The following is a 14,347-nucleotide window of genomic DNA, read 5'->3' as shown; positions in this document are numbered from 1 at the left end:
CCCTTCTCCTCCCCCCCGGCTTGCTTGCTTCTCTGCAGCTTTGCTCCCTTCTGCAGCTCTTTCTATGCTGTCCTGATATGCAAATTAGCCGCCATCTTTGTTGGGGTAATTTGCATACTCGTCCTGATTGGTTTGCGGGTGTGGCTTGGCTGGTGGGCGTGGCTTGGTGTAGCGAAGGTGCGGTCAATTTGCATATTTGTCTATTATTAGGTAGGCTACTATGTTAGTACAGTATTGATAATACTATATTTAAAATATTTTTTCTTGAAATATGAATGTTTATTGCATGTAATAGTATCATATTTAAAATTGTCTTTCTTGACAATTAGCTAAATGGCTAATTATTTTGTTAAAAAAATAAAATTATATAGATTTCTAAAAAAAAAGAATGCAACAGCTAAGTGAGGACCCAGGGGCTCTCCTCTGTGACAAGTTCATGAATTTTAGCAGATGGACTTATATCAAATTCAGCTGCTTGGGCCTTTCTGCTTTCTAGCTCACTGGACCATTCTGGAGACCCAGGGTTAGCAAATGGATGTTAGTCTAGTCCAGTGGTCGGCAAACTCATTAGTCAACAGAGCAGCAAACCGCGGCTCACGAGCCGCATGTGGCTCGCGAGCCGCCGTTTGCCGACCACTGGTCTAGTCTATAATGCATTGTGAGGAAAATTCTGCCAACCAGGGTTTTCCAAACAAAACCCAGAGCAGAGACAATTTCACCCTGGAAAAAAGGAAAGGACAGGCTGACATGAGGTTTAAGCCTAATTTGCCAAAGGAAAAAGGCTCACAATTATAGTCGCTGTTCCTAGTGATGTTACAGTCTAAGGCCAACAGCATACAAGCTTAACAAGCCAACGGCCCCATGTGGAGAGGCAGTGCTGAGATTTCTGATATAATTAGTTTCCTTTACGCAAAAGAGTTGGATTCATAATTAAATGCTGTTGCCTCCTGCCCACGTTTTGCTGTGCATATATTTGATTGCTTCCTAGGGGACTGTGTTAGAGGTCAGGAAACAACCCAAAACCACAAGTCCACTGACCTCCTAGGGCTGACAGGCAATGTGATGCACGTTTGCAATAGTTGTTCCTGGGGCCTGCCTAGGAAGAGGCTGATTTCATCTTTCCACTCAACACACCTCTTAAGAGTTCACTGGTCAGTTTACACAGTTCTCACAGACCACTGGAAGTGACCGCTACCACAGGCTAAGTGCCAGTGCACTAAGTCCCACGGAAAACGCCTGAGCCATTCTGAGAGGGGCAGGTTGTTGGGGACAGACTGTGGTCCAGAACTGAAGTGTGAGGCTTGAGTCATGGCTCCTCTACCTATTTACTTGATCAAATTAATGACCCTCTCAGAAACGCAGCTTCCTTGTCTAGAACATGGAGATACTAATCTCTGTCCATGGACAGGATTATTGAGAGGTTTAAACAGTGAAGTACTTTGTGAACAGTAAAGGTCCCAGTGAAGGTAAGGGGCCACTGAGATAGTCTGCTAATCTCCTAACTGGTCTCTGGGTGTAAAATCCCTGGTGACTGCGCTCTCAGGATACAAGACCAGACCCTGAACAGGTTTCAAATCCCTCCACAGTCTGCGCTCTACTGTCCTTCCACCTTACCTCTTGTTACATTCCCCCCTTCACTGGAGGCTGTAGCCAAGCAGGATTTCTCCGAATTCTTCCCGAGGCTGGACTGGCCGGCCCATTTACCCAACTGGTTCCTTCGGGTTCTGATTTTAGATTAGGTGTCATTTCTTCCTAGAAGTTTTCCTCTATCTCTTCTCTCTGCTTTCATAACATATTCTATTTATCCACTTGTGGCCCGTTTCATCATGTATTAAAACTGCCTTGATACTTGTTACTCTTTCCCCTCTCAAAGACTAAATAATGTTGCTTATTGAATGAGTGAAGTTAGTGACCTACTGAACAAATCACTGAAGCTCCCTCCCCAGCCTCTGCTTTTTACCAATTAAAACAACAAAGGCCAAAAAAGAAAAGGAAGGGAAAAAAAGGCCATGAGAGGATTAAAGACTTGGCCAAAGCAAACGGTTACTCAAAGGCGGAGATGTACTTGGACCTTATATCTCCTAGTTCAATCTCTGACTCTTCTCCCACAAAATGTTGACTATGTCCAGACTTCATGCTATATCATCAATGTCTTTTCATAGCAAGAGAACTGAAGGCAGATGAGGAATAAGAGAAAAGAGACTAGTATTCAGAAAACCAATGCTCAAGGCCAGGCCCTGTGTGACCTCAGGCACACAGTTCTCTGAACCTCAGGCCCCTCATCTGTCAAATGGAAATTTAGCATCAGGATACCTAAGCAGCAAGAGGCTTCCTATTATTTTAGATTATTTTTCATCTATTTCACCATATTGTATATGAAGAAAATAAGATAATTTGAAAATACTTTATATATCTCCTTTGACGTAATATGTTCCCAACTTTCAAGTCCTTATTTTTCTGATGACATTTAGCTTTATTATTGAAACCAGGCATTTTTAAAGGACAGGATTCTAAAACATTAAGCGGTTTCTTAAGTACCGAGAGAGGATAGTAAGAAGCTAGGAAAATTCCTTGACCAAGTGGAATGGGGAAACTGAGACAGACAGCTGAACAAACTGGCTGAGCAGTTTACAGCCAGATGAAGGTCACCTCCCTAGAGATAACATCTAGGCCTCAGTTGTATTTCAGCTCCAGGCCAGAAAAGCAGCAAAACCAGGTGGGCAAGGCCAGGATCAGCTGCAGTGACTAATGACCCCCTGCCCTGATTGCTCTTTACAGACCCTGAAAGAGCACACCTGGAAAACTGATGAATATGCTACTGAAACTCTCCCTTGAGACCTCCCCTACAGTCCCTGCCTGCAAGAGACAGATAAAAACCCTCAAAACAAAGAACCCTTGACCCGCTCTCCCTCTGGGAAGCACGTCTGTGGCTTTCCCTGCTCTCTGCTTCCCCGACTCGTCCCCCACAGGCACGCATCTCCTAAACTCTCAGGGAACCCACAAAACTTGCAACCAGGGGAGCAATGGGCTGTGGCAGCTTGTCCCAGGCTAACCCCCTCACCTTGTCCCCAAGGCCCCCTTTCTCTGACTTCCCAGAGAGCTAAGGCAGCCGAGCCTAAGCTCTCCTGTTGCTTCTATGCTAGGCCCTTCTTTGTTTCACGTTCCCCAGCTTTAATCAACATACCCACATAGGCACCGGGACTTGTGTTGTGAAATCTTTTCTGCACGAAGTCAAGAACCCACACTACAGACTGGCCCTAGGCAGACCCACTCAGGGCCAAGACCCCTGTCCAGTAACAGAACTACAAAAAGTTTAACTGACAAGATCAACACAGGCTGGGCTTGAATGAACTAATGCTACCACAGTGCTTCTTCCTTCTGTCTTCATGTCATCAAAATACTAGTGTCCACTTGCAAAAAGAACCCTTGCCCACAATTATTAACTGAAAAATGAAAAGTACAACTCCCCCCCCCCGCCCCCTTTTCTTTAGAGAGAGAGGAAGGGAGAGGGAGACAAGGAGAGGCAATCAATCAGTAACCTCCCATACACACCCCGACTGAGGACTGAACTCGCAACCTAGGCAGGTGCCCTGACCAGAATCAAACCAACGACCTTTCGATGCAGGGAATTACACTCAACCAACTGAGCTACACAGGCCCAGGCCATACCCTTTTTTCTTTACAAATACTGCTTGATTTCATAGACTCACAGAATGTTGGGGCCAGAAGAAACTCAGGAGACTATAGAAGCCGGCACTTGCCTGCATGATGAGAAAGCAGGCCTAGTGTAATGTCCTTGGGAGGGGCTTGTGCTGTGACTGTTTGGAAACATGCACCGCTTGTTTTTCAGAGTGCTATATATTCTATTTTGCAATAATAAAGAGATAATTTGAATTTTAAAATGTGGTAAATCATATAATGATATCACAACATATATTTAAAATTAAAGTCTAAAGGGCCATGATACACACCTCTGATTATATTACATACGCATGTTTTTAATTTTAATTATAATGGAATTTTGTGAAAGTGAAAGAAATTAGTTGGATTGTCCCATGAATTTTTCATGCTTCTATAAGAATTGGAAATCTTCAAAACAATAGTAAGTAGAGAAAATGGGAAATGCACTCACTCAAATTATTTTGTTTCTGAATGGCACCCTTATCAGAACGTCACTGTTTGCTACTGGTGGTGACTGAGACAAGTACCAGTACCAGTTTTTAATCTTCTAGTTCTAAACAATATAAGAGAGCAATACGGTCAGAAATCATTATTAATTCTCAGACTACGTTAGGCACAAGTTTCGAAACACAATAGTTCACTCCAACTGCCAACCAAAGCAAAAGCAAGAGACTGAACAAGTAGACAAAGGAATCAATAGGAGAGTAGAGTAGAATGTTGTTTTCATTATTCTCTTTCCAATCCAATTCCCTCTCCCCAAGTCTCGGTATGGGTGAGGTGTTAATGAAGAGAGTGGAATGAGAAAGTGGTCTGGGTCATTCAAAAAATGGAAGAATTGTTTTCTAAGCCATCTCAAGATTTTATTCAGGGACCTTCAGAAGAAAACAAAGTTAAATATTCTTTATTGAAAACCATAAAACAGCTACTCCATCCAAATTCATAAGCAACTAACAAATTACAGTAGGGTTAGTCACTGACATCTCAGAACACAAGCCCTTTTTTGTAATGGATTTTGTGTATTTTGTTGTTAAACAAAAATTTCAACTTCCATGGCTGAAAGTCCTTTTCAATGAAAGCATTTATTGGGCCATTGCTAGCAAGAAAAAAAGAATCAGGTCTGGGGGTATAAAGTCTAAACCACCACCAGCAGCACCAGGTGGAAAAGACAACGTGTTGGCCATCCTGGAGTTGGCCAGCCTTTTCATACATGAAGTAGGGGAAGAAACATGTAAGTTGTTGTGAAAGAACTTACATTGGCTCTAAATAAAGGGGGTGGGAGAAGGCAAAGCAGGGCTAGTTCTGGGAGAAGTGCTCCTTTGGATTGGTTATGGGCAACAGTCTGAAAAGTTCATGTGTAAACAGATGCGAAGGCACCAGGGTTTGATGGCATCTGGCTATCTTCTCTTTAGATAATAGCCACCTGGAAGTTAATTCAAAGTTCCAACATACACTCAGGAATGTGAGCAGTCTTGTTAGCTGGCCATAGCTATGAACAGCCTAACTGCTCCATCTTTCTCTCACTCTGTGGCCCACTGTAACTTAATCAAGCACATCTCAGAATTTTTTTCCATGTCAGTGTGTATGACATTAGAATATTCTGCAATTCCAGATAAATAAATATTGTATAAGGTCCTAAGAAAAAAAACCTCTTAAAATTCAACTTTTAAATAGACCACCTATATTTCATGTTAAAACCTGATTACATATTTTAGAGATTGTTCTATCACTTTATACATCAGGAAAATATCTATGAGTTGTTAAAATAATTATTGCCAAGTTCTTTGCCAAAACAGGCAAAATTATAGTGTGATGTGGGGGAAGTCACATCAGTCCAAGCTTTGCCAACAGAAAGCTGTGCAACACTACACACATTGCTTAACTGCTTTGTGGCTGGTTTATATCATGATGAAGAGAGAGTCCAAAGATTTCACAACACAAGTGCTTTGAAATTCTACAATGCTGTCATCCAGTCTATCTCAGTGATGGCAAGCCTATATTTGATGAACATTAAGGACATGCAGAGCTTTAGCATTTTCTCCTGGGAGCAAAGAATTAAAATTCATGTCCAGCAACAGGTGACTTATTAAACTGATGCTGAATGCTACAGGTAGGACTGCAAGCAAATACTTCATCACAGCGAAGAAGCAGGGCTGCTTCGGAATCTGTTTCCAAACTGTTTCTACCACTGTATGTGGCCTCCCAAAGGAAGTCCTGAGTAACTAAGTAACACAAAATAAAACAAAAAGCAGGCTTATTTCTTCTACAGACAATCAGGCATCCACTTCCTTTAAAGTTCTCATTAATTCAAATCAAAATAAGAAAAGTCCAAAAAACACAAATTTTGGGACTTTCCTGTGTTCAGTAGGAAAAGGAGAAAAGGACACATCTCCAGACACAATACAGGCAATAATCATTCACCAGTTATATATATATATTTAATCCTCACCCGAGATTTTTTTGTTGTTGTTTTAGAGAGAGGAAGGAAGAGAGAGAGACATCGATGAGGGAGTAACATCAATCAGTTGCCTCCAGTACACACCCTGACTAGGGATCAAACCTACAACCTACGTATGTGCCCTGACCAGGAATTGAACCCACAACCTTTTGGTGTACTGGATGATGCTCCAACAACTGAGCCACCTGGCCAGGGCCACCAGTAATATTTTTAATATTGAAATTTAGACACAATGCATTGAATAGCTATCTACTCACTTTAGAAAATAGACAGCATATGTGTTTGACATTGCCACCTACTCTCTCCCTCCACTGCCATGGCAGACATCAGGAATCCATGACCGCCCTCAAGCTTGCTAAGCTCAGACAGGACCTCAGGATTCTATACAACACAGCATTCCAGGTGACCCCTAACAACATGTCAATATTGGCATTCATACTAAAGCCTATTTCAGCCCAGCTTTGCATATTCCTCAACGTACTATGCCAAAATATTGAAATGGATCTTCAAAGACAGCCACTTCCTGATAGTTTGGAGATACAGTAAAACCTTAACTTAAACAATAAAATGGTAATGTTTCCCTGTAATAAGAGCAGAGAACATAACTGCAAACATTAGTTTTAGTCCAGACACTATGCTATTCCAGTGAGATATGCAAGTGGTTCTATAGAATAAAGGTTTATATTCTTCTTTTTAAAAATAGAATTTGGCTTTATTCAACACAAACACTGAATTCCAATCCACTCACTATCCTGTCACTCAAAGGAGTGCTGGGCAGAACACAGACACAAACAGAGCTCCATCTGCTAATTAAAACTGGGCACAAAACTGTTAACAGGCATCTGTTGCATTGTTTGAATCTAATGGGCAGAGACAAAGCTGAAATGGCTCTTCAAAAGCAAACCCAGTAATTTCACTCATTTTCTCTTTGGTATTTATGTTAGTGGGGGGTTGGAAGCATGGTGTTAAACAGCTTATTATAGAGTCTGAAAGATAAGTGAAATATCTTGCATATTTTAAAACATCCCTTTAAAACTGATCATAGAAGGCTATACAACATTTTATACTGGGGTAAATACCATTCTTGTGTAAAGAATTCATAGTAAGCACTTTTCATCTTACCTCAGACATCATCCAATCATCTATAACTATGAAAGAAAATAACTAAAATCCAAGCAATGCTTTACAACTTATTCAGTGCTTTCACAATTCATCCATCCAGTCATTCATCTGTCCAATTGAGTTGTCATTTAATACAGGCACAGGAGATTTAAGAGATGAATAAGACTTGATTCCCGCCCTAGGGAATTCACAGCAACCCTGAAAAATTGGTACTGTATTATTACACTCTATTATAGATGAAAAAACGAAGGCCCGAGAAGGACAACTGATTCACTAAAGGCCAGAAAACTAGGAAAGGCAGATGTCAGGTCATAAACCCAGATCTGACTCCAGACCCATTGCTCTTCTTAACATGCCATGCCATTTGCCTAACACCAAACATGAACAAGTCCTCTTCATTGGCTACTTACATGTCAGAAGATCCACATTATGTTATGTTCCACAATATGATTACTCACAACCTAAATCTACTACCTCATCCCCACTATAATGTTCTTCTCATTCTACTATGAAACACTCTTTCCTACAGAATTCTTCCAAGCAGCAATTCTAACACACGCAAGAGAGCTGGTCCCCAGGACGGCTCAGTGTGCAGGCAGTCAGACCTAAACTAGAACCAGCTTCAGGCCATGCCAGCAGCATCCTGGCCTTCCATTTCTGATTCCACAGTTCTGTTCAGATTCAGTTATCAGATTCAGTTCAAAAACCAACTGCTATTTTTTCCCCTGGTTTGCCTTATCTTCACAGATTAGACTTATTTCCCTCTACAACAATATGCAAACCAATTTCCCTCCAGCTTTTCTCAGTGGATCCAAACAATCTTGGTGCTGTTGCCAAGAGAATCTCCTCCCTGATTTGCTGCCATGCAGAACAGCTGGCCAAGTTCTTTATTAAAGTACACTTATGCTTAAGACATATCAATATCTGTAGCCAGGACACAGTTTCCCTGCTCTCCTCCTTAATTTTTGGGTGTCTTTTTTTCATTTGCTAGGACACAAACTGAGGAGATACGTTTAACCCTTTACTACCAAGTATTAAATTCTACATTTTCTGAAAAAGATAGGAAGTCTACTGACAGCTTTGAAAGAACACATGACATTAAAATAAGGCTTCATGTACAAAATGTTCAATTTGAAGTTGAACGTTCCGTGCATATTTTTGTTTGCAAGGATGAAACGAATGAAAACAACTATGAAAATTAAAATCAACTTGCTCTACATATCTGGATTACGCTCAGCCAAATGTTGATATCATCTTGGCTAAAAATGTAAACATGACAAAGTTTGTTTTTCAGTCAATAAGTCTTGATAAAAGCTTTGAATTGCTACCAACGAAAAACAGTTTTTAATAAAGTTGGGGTCAGCAAATGTTTTATATAAAGAAAGAGTAAATATTTTTAAGCTTTGTGGAACACATATGGTCTCTGTTGCACATTCTTTGTTTTGTTTGATTTTTTTTTTAATAACCCTTTAATACTGTAAAAAACTACTCTGACAGTGGACTGCAAAAAAACAGGCTGCAGGCCACACTGGCCTATGGGCAACAGTTTGTCAACCCCTGTTTTTTTGAGGAAACTGAATCCAAGAAAAAAAAACTGCAATGTTACAGAAGAAAACCTCTAAAAGTGCTCTGGTGAGAGAAGGCTGCAACAACTGTCAGCATCCCCTTATTAACATGATTGCATTAGTTATTTTGCACGTGGAAGGAATTTTAATGACAGGGTGCCCTTTGATCTCCTAACCTGAAACCACAGAAAGAGCAAAGGGCAGCTCCAGGATGCTGAGCTGTCCCTGTATCCACTCCTGTAGCACTCTGAACCACTGTCTGGGCATTTGCTATTTCCCGGAACAGATCTGGCTAATCAAAGTGGGAACATTTAACTTTCTCCCCATAAAGCGGCAAAATCTAACTTCTTCCTAGAAAAGGTGGTGACAAATTTATGGAGACGGTCATACTGATTAGATATAGCAGCAGCTTGATTGTGAAAAGTGACACAGACTTGGATTTGGAGTGCGCTGGAGGCTCTGTTACAACCAGCTGTGATCTTGACAATGTCAACTTAACCTTAGTTTTCTTATTTATAAAATTGGGGCAGGGGCATAAAGTAGATAATCTCTAAGATTTTTTCTGCTGTCAAACTATGACTATACTAAAATGAAACCACTCAGGAAATACCCTAACCGGAAGCGGGGGGGCGGGGGCGGAGAGACAGCAAAGGGAAGAAGCTTAGATTGTCTTGTTAGAGAACAGGATCTGGTTTTCTTTTTCTTCTACCAGCACCTTATTCAGTACAGGTCATTCCAATATGTCAATGTGCCCTCCTTTCAATATTAAAATGCACCCACATCCCAGAGGAAATATAACACATAGCTAACTGTATATCTGTTTCCTGGTTGTCTTAATGTTACATTTTATAGACATTTAATTAAGCATTAATTATGATTATGTGAGAGGTTTGGGAAGCCAATTAAAAAACTTTTTCCAATTCTCAAATATTTGAACTGAAAGCTACCTGTTCCTAGGCACTGGGCCTATAATTTCAAATGGGTAAAACAATCTTACTCAATAGTTGACAAATATTATCTGACTGATATACTGGAAGATTCCAAGTAAGTCAGTTGAAAGAAAACGTACCCTCCACCACCCAAAGAGCAAAAAGGAAATGAGGGGAGCCAGGACATCTGAGAGAATAGCAGGACCTTAGAGAAGTAAGGAAAAGTATCTGGGCGACAACTGCTATGAAAATGACTAATTGTCGCCTTCCTCTCATGATGGCAGACGCCTCATGAAAAGTGTCTAAAGATGGCAAGAGGCCCTTTTTAAAACTACTTAAACTTTAACAAACAAAAACTAAGTCTTAAAATGTCCCCTCATTAGAAGAAACAGGCACAAGGTATACATATCTACCAAACCACACACACACAAACCCCAGGCGTTAAGAAATGCGTCTTTCCTGTGACGTAGACCTTATCAAGGTTTGTCAGCAATGCTGTGGCAGACCTTGCCAAAACCCAGTTACAATAACCCAGGAACTTACGCACCTCGGAACTTCAAGAAATAACTCTTGACTGGGAGGAGATGAACCACCAACTCTCACTTCAACAATTCCTATCACCTGGGAATGGGATGGGGGTGTTGAGGGAGTAGTGGGATTTTGCTACTAGCGATGTGGACACTCCAAACCTATGTTTGTGGAAATTTTTACTACGATGGTATTAACATTCACCTTAGTTTCCTAACTTCATTTCAATTGCAAAGCATTGGGTTTCAGGTATATAAACTCTTCTACTGTTTGAAGACAGTGTGCTACCACTTCCTGTTGGGGCTCTGGGGTGGGGGGGGGGGGCAGTAAGTAGAGGCAGGGAAGATTTTCCCCTCCTCCATGTCAACTGAAGACACAGCTCATAGTCTCTTTTTACCACATCCACCCCACAGAAAATACAAAGACTAAGATTATTCATGAGATTCACCCCATTTATCTGTCTACCACCTGTTCCACACAGTGTCAGGACACTGTTTTTCATGCCTAAATAGCTGCGGCCCTCCATTGAACTGAATTGCAATCATTAAAAAAAAAAAAAAAAAAATCTACACAAAAAGAATTCTAATCCTTTAGAATGAAAAGTAATTTTTAAAAGCTACTATTTTAAAAGGATGTAGTCACCCTTATAGGAAATGTGGGACAAAAATTAAGGCAAAAAAAGGGAAAACTAATAAAACTATTATAAACAAACAAAGGTCATCCAAGGAGCTTAACAGAAATAGCATCCAAGAGACTTACTCACTTTCAAAGCAGGGGGCTGCTTCTGGGAGGGTCAAGCACAGAATGGACACAAGACGACCCACTCAACTTGTCAGCAACTGCCCTTTACCAACTAGACGGCAGCCTGTGTTCCGCAACGTGAAAAGGTCACTCCAGGTCTTGAAATTAGTACCAGCATCAAAATTAACGCCCTTTAGTTGCTGTAACCGCTCCAACCAAATCTCTCAGAAATATACTTGAGACATGACATTTTAAAATCTGCTTCCTCAGAAAAGAAAAAGTCCCACTCAAGACTGACTGCCAAGAACTTGCAACTCAAACTTCCCTAAGCCCAGACACCATAACACCCGGGAGGTTTCAGACCACTCAATTCCTATGAAAGAGGCCAGAACAAACCAGCCAACCATATAGCTTTGCCTGGTACTTGATTTGAAGAGCGCTCTCTACCCAGTTATGCTTTTTAAAACAATAATAAATTATGCTTAAAACATACAAATAATCAAATACTACTACCATAGCACTAGCCCCCAGTAATCCCAGAAATTCATGGTAAAATGTGCTGTAAGAATTCATTTGAAAGACGCTTAAGTGAGCTATACTCTTAGAAGCCACAAGCATCACCCAGACAACCAAAGTTAAGATCCTTCAGGCACTTAATTAACTGCAGCTATTTAACAAGGAAAAGGGTGTTAAGGTCACTTGGGATAGGCAGCTGAAAACCAGCTTTGATTTGCTCTTCAGTGCATTGTAAGTTAGAGAACTTGTTACCTGAACGCAAAGTCTTCCAAGTACAAAAGTTGGAAGGACAGCTCCCAGATCAGAAAAAAACTGAAAATAACCGGGGGTATGTTGCTTGTGGTGACTCAGAGCAAAATATACAGGGGCCCAGGCAGGCTCCGCAGCTGAGAAGTTATTAAACATCCAAGCCCAAGAATTTAAAAATTGAGAAGTGTTGCTTTTCAGGAGATGGTCAGTAAAGGACTCCTATTTTCCTGACCACACCGTTCCCCAAAGTCACCGATTCTCTTAATGCCCGTTAACACTCGCAGAACCATTTAATGCTCTGCAGACATCATCCTATCATTAGGCACTTTTTCTCTTTTTCCTGCACTTGATCCAGAGGAAGTGAGGACAGAAAATGGTAACAGTGCTCCCAGTTCCTGAAGAAAGTCCTGCTTTCCATTCCCTCCCCCCTTCCCACCTCCTCTGTCTTCGCAGCTCAACCTCTCCACTGAGTGCCCAGCCTCCTCTCCCCCTTTTTCTCTCTCACCAGCTCTCCTTCACTTTCTCCGCCACGTACCCCCACTCGGTCCTCTGGTCCCCTGAACCCTGCTCCTACCTACAGTTTCCTTCTGCCCCCGCCAGGACATCTCCGCCCAGACCCCGGTGCCCCGTCCCTCCCCTCCTGACCACTCCTTCCCCTGAATTCCCTCCCGTGGCTGGACTCGCACCATTCTTGCCCCGTGTCTTTCTGTTCCTCTACTTCGCGTCCCTCCCGTTCCCCCAACCCTTCATTTCCCCTTCACATTTCCTTCCTCTTTCCTGTCTTTTAATCCATCTCACACCCACTATCCCTTTCTCTCTCTCCGTGAGATTTCTTGTGTTCCACACACACACACACGTTGTCCCCCTAAGACCCTTCCCGGTCACCCCCCAGCCCTCTCCTTTCCCCCAACACCCTTGAGTCCTTGTTCCATTGGTTCCCCTTTCCCTTTCTTTGCCCCCAAGTTTCCCCTTCACCTCCCAGCCTCACATCTCCGCCCGCCCCTTTCCTCTCTCCGTCACCCTCTCCCACTGCCCTCGCCGTCCCGCCGTCCCCGGGGTCCTCTCCCTGGGGCCCCCAAGCCCTCCCCCATCCCCTCTCCAGGCCCCCTCGCCCTCGCCCCCTATTTCTCACGCCCCGTCCCTGGCAGCGGCCCCTCCCTCACCGATGGTGGAGATGAAGGTGGTGTTAAAGGCGTCCTCCGAAAAGCGGAAAAGGAGGCAGGTCTTGCCCACCCCCGAGTCGCCGATCAGCAGCAGCTTGAACAGATAATCGTACGTCTTCGCCATCTTCTCCCTCCGGCCGTCTGACCCGGGAGCGAGAGCAGCAGCGGAGCGAGGCGGAGAGGGGGCCGCGGCGAGGGGGCGTGCCCGCCCAGCCGCCGCTCGCCCCGCCCCTCGCCCCGCCCCTTCCCTAGGAGAAGGCCTGCGCGCCCCGCCCCGCGTGGCCAATCCGCGGGGGCTTTGTCATCACCGCCCCGAAACCCGGGGCTTCATGGGACTTGTAGTTCCTTCGAGGAGCTTCGGGCGTGCCTGGCGTGTCTGGCGCTGGCTGTGCGGACTGCCCCACAGGATAAAAGAAGGTCCGCTCGGGGAGGGGCGACCAGGTGGACTAGGCGTTTCCATCCAAGTTAGGAAGGGAGGCTCAGTTTCGCACTCTGCGTATCGCGCCTGTGGATTATCTGCAGTGCACTATCGGGTACTCAACTTCGTCATTTCTTTGTGTGCGGGCGGCTTTCAAATCCAGGACCTCGGAATCTGAATCCCGCGGTTCCTGCATCTCTGCCGCCGGGACCCAGAGCTGAGATGCTTTCTTTCCTTATCGCTGCTATGGCACAGCCTGTGGATTATCTGCAGTGCATTATCTGGCTTCTCCTCCAGTTCCTGCCCTGCACAACCTCTAAGCCCCCTCCCGCAGCCCCTCAATTACAAAGCTGGAAAAGAATGTTTGCCATTCTAACTTGAACCACACTCCTGTTCTCTTCTTCAGACTTCCAGACCAAAGCCAAATACGATGGGTATTTTAGAGGATCTGCTATGCAGACCATTCCCCTCTCCCCGCTGGAGGATGGATTTAAAAAACCTTGAAATTGAACATAATAGGATTGTGCTACAGGTCTATGTCCTTAAAAATTGCAAGCATCATGCGAGGCAGGAACTATGACCATGGGAATCTAGAGCCTATGACTTGGATTTTGTCTTGCTGATTAACTGCACACAGGCTCTCTGAGCCTTGTTTTTCTCATCTGTAGAATGGGTATAAAACAAACTGTTTCGTAGGATTGTGGGGAAAATTAAATGAGATACTGAATGTGAAAACACTTTGAAATCCACAAGGCCTTGTACAAATGTTAGTAGTGATGTTCCCTTCTTCAACCCTCAGAAGACAGGCACTCACTCAATGGATGACAAATGAAGGGGAGAAGTAACATTCTGTCATACCCAATTAATCTTTTATTTACTATCTTAGACTATCTTTTGTTTTTGTGGATGTACTACCATTCAGGCCTCTTTCATTCTCTAGTAGCAGAAACCCCATCAGACCAAGTTCTCCAGAAAGGTGT

General features: G+C 43.2%; 1 protein-coding gene across 1 annotated transcript in view; it reads right to left on the bottom strand.

Moving 5' to 3' along the window:
* The window catches only part of RAB8B (RAB8B, member RAS oncogene family), a 70,952-nt gene extending 57,807 nt beyond the window's left edge, over positions 1 to 13,145 (bottom strand). The window contains exon 1 of the mRNA XM_079767621.1: positions 12,950 to 13,145. Coding sequence (XP_079623747.1) covers positions 12,950 to 13,073 — 124 coding nt within the window. The 5' untranslated portion in view covers positions 13,074 to 13,145. The remainder of the gene's footprint in view (positions 1 to 12,949) is intronic.
* Positions 13,146 to 14,347: the final 1,202 nt, after the last annotated feature.

The sequence above is a fragment of the Cnephaeus nilssonii genome, assembly GCF_951640355.1.
Source record: "Cnephaeus nilssonii genome assembly, chromosome: 4".
NCBI classification, from domain to species: Eukaryota; Metazoa; Chordata; class Mammalia; order Chiroptera; family Vespertilionidae; genus Cnephaeus; species Cnephaeus nilssonii.
This window is presented reverse-complemented; position numbering and strand designations above follow the sequence as displayed.